This window comes from Oncorhynchus mykiss, chromosome 22 (assembly GCF_013265735.2).
Source record: "Oncorhynchus mykiss isolate Arlee chromosome 22, USDA_OmykA_1.1, whole genome shotgun sequence".
NCBI classification, from domain to species: domain Eukaryota; kingdom Metazoa; phylum Chordata; class Actinopteri; order Salmoniformes; family Salmonidae; genus Oncorhynchus; species Oncorhynchus mykiss.
Genome location: NC_048586.1, coordinates 8,896,821 through 8,906,238, shown reverse-complemented (window position 1 = coordinate 8,906,238; position 9,418 = coordinate 8,896,821). Strand labels below are relative to the sequence as shown.

At 42.5% G+C, this 9,418-nt stretch overlaps 1 protein-coding gene across 6 annotated transcripts in view; it reads right to left on the bottom strand.

The window, feature by feature from the left end:
- Nucleotides 1-1,293: 1,293 nt before the first annotated feature.
- LOC110501337 (immunoglobulin-like domain-containing receptor 2) overlaps nucleotides 1,294-9,418 on the bottom strand; it is a 30,951-nt gene continuing 22,826 nt past the window's right edge. For 3 of the 6 annotated variants that reach the window (XM_021578828.2, XM_036958641.1, XM_036958642.1), the window contains 7 exons: nucleotides 8,670-8,726; nucleotides 5,861-6,007; nucleotides 5,580-5,744; nucleotides 5,052-5,165; nucleotides 3,734-3,935; nucleotides 2,793-3,519; nucleotides 1,294-2,286 (listed from right to left, as the gene is read on the bottom strand). In XM_021578828.2, coding sequence (XP_021434503.2) covers nucleotides 2,251-2,286; nucleotides 2,793-3,519; nucleotides 3,734-3,935; nucleotides 5,052-5,165; nucleotides 5,580-5,744; nucleotides 5,861-6,007; nucleotides 8,670-8,726 — 1,448 coding nt within the window. In that variant the 3' untranslated portion in view covers nucleotides 1,294-2,250. The remainder of the gene's footprint in view (nucleotides 2,287-2,792; nucleotides 3,520-3,733; nucleotides 3,936-5,051; nucleotides 5,166-5,579; nucleotides 5,745-5,860; nucleotides 6,008-8,669; nucleotides 8,727-9,418) is intronic. The other 3 variants (XM_036958643.1, XM_036958644.1, XM_036958646.1) reach the window with 2 other exon arrangements.

Below are 9,418 nucleotides of genomic sequence, written 5' to 3'. Positions count from 1 at the left end.
GTCATGGTCAGCATATTGATCAATGTTCAGTGTTGTCCCACATTCAGAAGGGACAGATACAGTGAGCTCCAAAGTATTGAGACAGTTACATTTTTGGTTGTTGATTTGGCTCTGTACTCCAGCATTTTGGATTTGAAATGATACAATGACTATTAGGTTAAAGTGCAGACTGGCAGCTTTAATTTGAGGGTATTTTCAGGTAAACTGTTTAGAAATTACTGAGCTTTTTGTACATGATCCCCATATTTTAGGGGACCAAAAGTAATGGAACAAATGTACTTATGTCTATTAATTAAAGTAGTCAAAAGTTTAGTATTTGGTCCCATATTCCTATCTATTATTATCAGATTATTATTATTATTATTATCCTGAATATATTGTGAATAATGATGAGTGAGAAAAGTACAGACCCACAGATATCATAGCCGCCCAAAAATGTTAATCTCACCTGTTATTGTAATGGTGGGGAGTTAGCATGTCTTGGTGGTATTTGTGCATCTAACTTTCATCATTATTCACAATTCATTCAGGACAATAAATAATGGTAGTGTCCACATTAATGTAGAAGTGTTTAGGAACATATTCTATTCTTATTTCAAATGAAAGTGACTCCAACATTTACCATTAATTTCTATTGGGCACAAAATAATTTGAGAAAAAACCCAAATAAACAAGCAAATGCATCCAACAAATGTGTAGAGTCACAAGCTTGATGTAGTCATTGCGTGCTTTGAATATGGGACCAAATACTAAACTTAACTACTTTAATACACACAAGTGAATTTGTCCCAATACTTCTTGTCCCCTAAAATGGGGAGGAGGGGGGGGGACCATGTACAAAAAGTGCTATAATTTCTAAACAGTTCACACCATATGAATCAAAATGCCCTCAAATTAAAACTGCCAGTCTGCATTTTAACCTCAGTCACAGTATCTTTTCAAATCCAAATTGCTGAAGTACAGAGCAAAAAACAAAGAAAAATGTTACTGTCCCAATACTTTTGGAGCTCACTGTATTTCAACCACAGATACAGTATGTGTCTTGGGGAATAAGAGATATGGTATAAATTGTTCGTTGTTTCACCTGTGTATGTGTGAAAATGAATGGTAATTGTCAGAGAAGGGTGTTAAGAGTTGTGAATCTGTTGTGCTTGTGTGTGTGTGAAGAAAGTTGTTAGCAAGCGCTGTGTGTGTATTAAGCAGTTAACATAGATAAGCGATAAGATACACACACTCCATATCCAATGTACACACACAGAACATGATGTAATAATCACACACATTGGCACAATCTAAGATAGGCAACAGGTGTTTATCAAAATCATCAATATCAAACAAGTGAAATACAAACGTCTGCTCTGGCTGAATGGCAGTTTCAAACCACAGTTCAATACTGTGGGCTAATACAGAATAGCATTACAGTTCAGTTGCAAATCTGTAATACAAATTCAAGCTCAGTAGGTACAGTATATGACACACACATACACACAATGAAGACAGGTGAACCTGAGTTGCCATTTCATAGGCCCAATTGACATCTATTTTGTGTTTCCTATAGCATGATAACATTGTTGGCATGGGGTATTGGAGGTATAATTATAATGACCAATTGGTGAATATAGATCATTTCTGAAACAATCCAGCACTTTTACACACATAATGATCCTATTAAGTTTTTTTGATTACTTCTTTACCTACCTTTTTTCTAACCCCTCGTCCCAACTCTCCCCCACACTAAATAATACCCATCGATACATACAAATACCCCTAATTGCATCATTGTTGTCAGGGTAACTTTATGGGAACTGTAACCATGTTGTGTAGGTGAGAGAGGGGGACTGCTCTGTAGAATGCTTGGTTTGTGATGACAGATTAACCTGAATATGGGCAAACGGTGCACATACACACACGCTGCACCCATACATACCCATTTAAACGGTATATATGCGTGCACGCTAAACACACATACAATAATATTTTCCAAATGTTCCTCAATTCATGCATAAACAATGCACATTCCATTGTCTTTTCATGATCCCTGCAAGGTGCCTTCCACTCCTTCTGTGGAAAGAAGCCTTCTATTGGGTACGCCTCTCTCCATGTGGTTGATGCCTGATGTGTAGTTAGTCTCTAACCAAGATGATGCATGATATTTTAAGTGATGCATGATGTTTTAAGTGAGTGACGTGTGATTCTCAATATTGGCAGTGCAGTGCTCTGCAGGCACGGGCTTGGGTTCTCTCTGGTGTATCAAACTACGAGAGAGTCTCTGCTCAGAGCAGGGGTCTGTTAAAGAAATACACCAAGAGCCACACGTTAGATACCCTGCAATCATGTTGCTCATGCTCGATTAGTCAGGCCTGGTCAGTGAGGGGATCCACACCAATCATGCAGGTCATGGTTTGTTAGTAATGTCTGAGTTCCACAAGAACGATACAATCACACACAGTAACATACATTCTTGTTGGCATTAAGATTTGACCTTTTTTCTCTAAAATAAAGCATTAAACATTACATTATTTACAAAATAGATCAAAATGACATCAAAATAGTGCTTTGACTCTTTTTTTCACATAACAATCAATCAACATGAAATACTTTTAAGAAAATTATGTACAACACCCACTGATATAAAATAAAGACGCTAACCATGGCCAGTTGGTGTAATACTAAGACACTGGGATGGGTATACAGACTGTTAGAGTTGCTAGGCTTGCTACGTCTGAGCTCTTCTATCTGTGACAACCTGAGAGGGGGGGTTCTTCAACTTGATCCTTCTACAGGTAACTCACCATATTTCGGTTCTTGTCCCTATCCTCTCGGTACCCCTGTACGGTGTGTGCTAGTCCTTTAGGGGGACGGGTGTAGGAGAACGGTTGCATGGATGGGTCAGTGGACCGGTACCGCTCTGAGGGCGGTTCGACCGTGCGGTTACGTTCAGCGGTTGGGTTGATCGTCTGATACCTTTCCACCTTCTGCTCTGAGTACGGAGGTAAAGAGTCCTCATCCTCGGGCCGGTTGCTAGACAACTGTCTGTAGAAACCATCACTGCCCTTGCCCTTCGAACTGGCCTTGGAAGGAGTGTCACTATCCTCGTCAGCCCGCCCCTTTCCTCTCTCGCCCCTCTCCCCTGCCCTCCCCCTCGCCTTATGCTCCAATAGGTCATTGAGAAAAGTGTAATCGTAACCCCTCTCCCCATGGGTGTGCTGGTGGGGGCGATCGCGATCGCCATCCCACGTGTCCCTCCTCTTCTTCTGCAGCGAGGGAGGGGGGCTGCGGTGGTGCCTGTTGTTGTCCCGGTCTCCATGAAAACGGCGAGGGGGTCTGTGGTCCCAGTAGGGAGGGTAGTGCTCTCGCACCCGTAGTGCCAGGTCGTGGTCCGTGTCCTGGTCTCGGGGCTCGCCCCTCCAGACACGGGGGCCGTAGGACATAGAAAACTCCTCCAACTCATCCAGAGAGCCGGTACGCCCCCTGGTGCCCAATGTCTTCCTCTCCAGGTGCACAGAGCGAGGGTTCCACCTGAAACACAGGGAAGACAGGGGATCAGAGTACATAACAGATGCACAGTGCTAACTAAAATTTTAGTCCTACACTAAATACAAGATAATCAGGAATACAATATACAATACATATACAACATCCTCTTCTCTTTCTCTCACACACACAACGTATCTTGAGTACTGTAGAGACAGTCCTCACACAGTCATAGAGTTACAGTCACACTCAGTGGTACCTGCTGTTTTGTTCGTCATCCGTGTCGTTGCCACGGTAATGCCTGGGTCGACGACTGTTGTGCACGGGAGCTGCCATGAGTTCTGATTGGTCATCTAGGTCGGCGATGGGCGGGAGAGCATTCATCTGGACTGTCCGATAGGTTTGCCGGAAATCCGTGTCCCCTCCCTCATGCAGAGAGCTGAGCTCTGACAGGCTACTGGCTGCTGGGACAACACATCACTATAGAGACTTTTACTGATTTCAAGAAAAGTTTTTACAATAGTATTTTGAATCTGAACTAATCTACGGCATCGACAGTACACCACCATCATCACTATGCATCAAGACTTCTAATCGAGTCACAGACACATCATCAAATTTCACCAAAACTAATGCAAATAACATCTGATAGACATAGTGTAAATACAGACTGCCAATTGTCAAAGCAAATGCTTTTGCTGATGGCTCTCATGGTATGTTGCTCTTAGTTTACATCTTGGGAGAGACATTATAGAAGGAATCTGAGCCAATTATGAAATTACAACATGCCACCCATAGAAACAGAATACATAGAATGGGTATGCGTTCCATGGAACACACCAGCCAAAAAGGGCTGTCTTCCTCCGCCTTATTGGAAATCCCAATGACAAGATGCTTTCCACGGCAATTCATAAATAAATGTGTGTTCACAAACAATTACTAAACCTTCTTACACTACTGGTATGGAAATGAACTTTCATGTGAAATAGAGAACCATGCCATCTAATAGTATCAGATTAAAATGCAACAGTCCAATCAATACAGAGCACTGATGTCTTTCATCTAGAGTCAAATCGCCATCCATGGTCAAATGTGTTTGAGTGACATCATCCCACCCCAATGGTCTGTGCATACTGATGGTATTACTATTTGATTATCTACTTAAAAACCTTCTTATAAACATTATGATAATACAGATAACATCGTCCAAAAGATGTGCTGTACTTACTAATGTTGATAAGTTTACAAATGGATGATAAATCATTTAATAATGGTTTATAAGTAGTCCTTAAAATGGTTACCAAACAACATTTGACTGATTCAACACAAATGGATTCTCTCAGTAGATGGAATTAATGACATTCAGTGTATTTAGGGTTAGTTTGTTATAAATGGCGAAATCAATAGTTAATGGAGAATGTAACGGAGGGTTTCTGATGAAGAGGACACAAACCTTTGCACAAGCACTAACCAAGACACTTACATACAAACACACACATTAAACACAGACCGAGACAAATACACAGACATGTACGTGTGGCGATTATAGAGAAACTACTGACTCCATACAGGCTTACATTGTGGAGGAGCCATCTTGGCAGAGGGAAACTGTCCCAGCTCCTTCTCCACGTAGTACAGAACCTTCATAGAGTTCTGACTGTGACTGGGCTGGAGGCGATAGCCACTGCGTACTGTAGACACAGACGCACACACCCGCACACACTTATATCAAGGATAAAAGCCACTATGGGCACAGTAAAAACCCAATTACACAAAAAAAACACATAAAAACACACACCCCCACATGAGCGTATGAATGCACCCATGCACACACACCCAGTCACCCACCCACACACACGTCTGGTCATAGACAACTCCACCCAGTTTAGAGACAGAAAATGAAGAGTGACATAAGAAGAGGGTTAGTTAACTCATGTGACCCTCTACAAATGGTAGTTAATGTTACTGTGATATATCATGCTGTATCATGTAGTTATGTGTTTGTGGGCGTGTTTGTGTTAAACTACATTTCCCACAATGCAGAATGGCTTATCCAGGTCCTGCAGACTGAAAGGACGAGCGCAGGTGTGGGTCGGATCACTCACCCCCAGCTAAGTTCTTCTCCACTGAGGGGAAGGAGAGCATCTTAGGGTCCGCGAGGGACGGAGGGGCAAAGGGGACCATGGTGGGGACCCCAGGGATATAGTAGGGGGGGTACACAGCAATCTGGGGGGGCTGGCCACTCTTTGCCATCTTCCCTGCCTCATAGACTGGAAAACAATGACAAACAATATTAAAATCCTAAACTTTTTAAAAGGTAAGCAAGTGAATGTAAGACTGTGTGTGTTTGTAGTTATGTGTTTGTGGGCGTGTTTGTGTTACTCACGGTGACGTGGGCAGCAGCAGGTGTCGGGGCAGCAGCAGCAGCGGAGGTAGCAGCAGCAGGAGTGAGGGCAGCACTGACACCAGCAGATCCCCATCAACAAAAGGAACAAGATACTGCCCAGGACTACAGATCCCACAAACGTCCACTCTGGAACACAAACACATAGATGAATAAGACTACAGATCCCACAAACAGTAGAGATACACATCTTGTTACTTGAGTTAGTAACTACATGTGACTCACTCAAGTTACATCTTCTGCATCTCTGTCTATAATAACCATTGACATAAAAGGTCATATTAACCCCCCAACACTCTGGGTGTAGAGAGGCAGAGGTTGCTGGCTGCACGACAAGGCTCTCAACACTAATGATGAATTCGTCAGGGCGTAAGCAGAAATGAAAATGTCAATACTTCAGTGAGCCCCTTGTGAAGAAACACATCCCAAGTGGACCTCTTCAGAGAGACATCTCATTTTCAAAAGAGATGGGGGGGGGGGTACGGTTTCTTGTGAATAATTCTGCTCCATTGAGGAGAGGTATTAAATACACACCATGCATTTAGTACTGTAGTAAGAATATGATTGGGACAGTAAGGCATCCATTTTATAAAAGCCGACAGATAATTTGTTTGCTCGACATGGTGGGATCTTTTTGTGTCGGTAAAATTAATTATTGCGAGCAATGGCAGTGGAAACTCCTTTATGTGCAAATATTGATATAATAATCATATACATTTAAAGTCCGTTTTTCACACTTCCTGACATTTAATCCTAGTAAACATTTCATGTCTTAGGCCAGTTAGGATCACCACTTTATTTTAAGAATGTAAAATGTCAGAATAATAGTAGAGAGAATGATTTATTTCAGCTTTTATTTCTTTCATCACATTCCCAGTGGGTCAGAAGTTTATATACACTCAATTAGTATTTGGTAGCATTGCCTTTAAATTGTTTAACTTGGGTCAAATGTTTCGGATAGTCTTCCACAAGCTTCCCACAATACATTTTGGGCCATTCCTCCTTTCAGAGCTGGTGTAACTGAGTCAGGTTTGTAGGCCTCCTTGCTCGCACACACTTTTTCAGTTCTGCCCACAAATGTTCTTTAGGATTGAGGTAAGGGCTTTGTAATGGCTAGCTATACCTTGACACTGAGTTTGAAGGTAGGCCTTGAAATACATCCACAGGTACACCTCCAATTGACTCAAATGATGTCAATTAGCCTAAGCTTCTAAAGCTATGACTTTTTGGGAATTTTCCAAACTGTTTAAAGGCACAGTCAACTTAGTGTATGTAAACTTCTGACCCACTGGAATTGTGATACAGTGAATTATAAGTGAAATAAGCTGTCTGTAAACAATTGTTGGAAAAATGACTTGTCATGCACAAAGTAGATGTCCTAACCGACTTGCCAAAACTATAGTTTGTTAACAAGAAATTTGTGGAGTGGTTGAAAAACAAGTTTTAATGACTCCAACCTAAGTGTATGTAAACTTCCGACTTCAACTGTATTGAAGTAACATGGAGTCACAAGATATGTTGTGTGGTCCGCCACTACAACTCGGGAAACCATGCAGTTTATTAGGCTACAGATGAAATAAGTTACGATTAACTTCACAGGCTGGTGATAGTGCACGTGATGAGCTTGATGCTCCTTTCCAATAAATATCGAGGGTCTTATTCTGGTGACATGATGATCGATGCTTGGCTGTAGTTTGACAAATAAAATCATGTTGTTCTTAGCAATAATAATCACATAATGTAGGTAGCTACTATGACTGCGGGATGTTGGCTCTAGCGCACGTGCCATGACCAGATGTAACAGGTTTTGTGACATGGGAATTTAAGTACGTTTGATGGAAACACATCTCTCTCTCTCCCTCCCCTCACGGAGGACCTAAGCCCTAGGACCATGCCTCAGTCCACCTGGTCGTGCTGCTGCTCCAGTTTCAACTGTTCTGCCTGCGGCTATGGAACCCTGACGTGCCACCTCGTCTCAAACCTGCCTGCAGTTTGGACCTGCCTGCTCTCTCTCGATCGACCACTCAACCTCTGAATGCTCGACTATGAAAAGCCAACTGACATTTACTCCATAGGTGTTGCATTGACCTGTTGCACCCTCTACAACCACTGTGATTATTATTTGGTTCTGCTGGTCATCTATGAATGTTTGAACGTCTTGAAGAACGATCTGACCTTAAATGGCCATGTACCCTTATAATCTCCACCCGGCACAGCCAGAAGGGGACTGGCCACCCCTCAGAGCCTGATTCCTCTCTAGGTTTCTTCTTAGGCTCAAGCCTTTCTAGGGAGTTTTTCCTAGCCACTGTGCTTTTACACCTGCATTGCTTGCTGTTTGGGTTTTTTGGCTGGGTTTCTGTGCAGCACTTTGTGACATCTGCTGATGTAAAAAGGGCTTTATAAATAAATAAATATTATTTTATGCAGATTTTTGAAGATTCGCATGAAAATATGTCGCAAATTGGACAGAAACCTAGCTAGTGAGAGTGAGTTAATGCATGACTGCGCAGATGCAGAATATAAGATGAGGCCACATTGGTTCTTTCCTCTGCAGTTGTTAAAGCAATCAAGATTCCCAGAAGATGATTGGACAGTGAGAGAGCAGCATGGGGGGGTTGCGATGACAGGTAAGCAGAGCCAGAGCAGGGGATGTCACCGAGGGGAACAGGTAAGGAAGGGACAGGTGAGGTGAAAAGGCAGCCATTTTTGGCATAATCACACACAGACTAACAGAAAGACAGACAGACAGTGACAGACCGTGGCCAGCGAATGAGGAGGCAAGCAGCCGTACCTGGTATAATCTCCACATCAAACTCTGGCAGGAGATCGTCCAGCACACCTGTCCTACCTGCAGAGAGAGGGAGACCAGAGGTGAGGCGCAGCAGACAGGAAGTAGCAGAGGGCAGAGGTCAAAGGTGAGGCAAATCAGCCAATCAGATGGAGTTATTGACTGAGGCTCATGCATTGAGACTGGCAGAGATGAATCGACAGACACCAGGGGAAAACAGTACAATTCGTTAACACCTGATGCTGAAGCCAAAGTGATAATCATCAAATAATTTCCCATTATTAAAAATGGTTTTGAGAGAACATGTTAATGGGGGTGAAAACAAAGTTCAAAGTGTGTCGCTTAATGAACTTTCTGTAGTAAAAACCATGAGCTGACGCAAACCCAACATTTTTTGTTGAGGTGCTGGCTAACAGAGGGTAAACTGTAGAAAAAGAAAGAAAGTCGCACACTCTAAATATGCTCCAAACAATTCAATGGGTGCACCTAACCAACATTTCGGCACGCAGCGTCTTCTTTAGGGTTATTGATCTCCACACACACTAACCCAGTCTTAAAGGCCACGAGTTCTGAGATCAAGGATCAAACTCTCATCTCACACTGAACCTAATTTTAGCAGGGTGCGATATTTCTGTGATGTTACTGTACAAACCCGCAACACACACAAATACACATCCAACATGCTCCACACGTCACATGATACTACAAGGCAAGCTAAAAGATCTGTAATCAGTGTGAGAGATTGACAACAT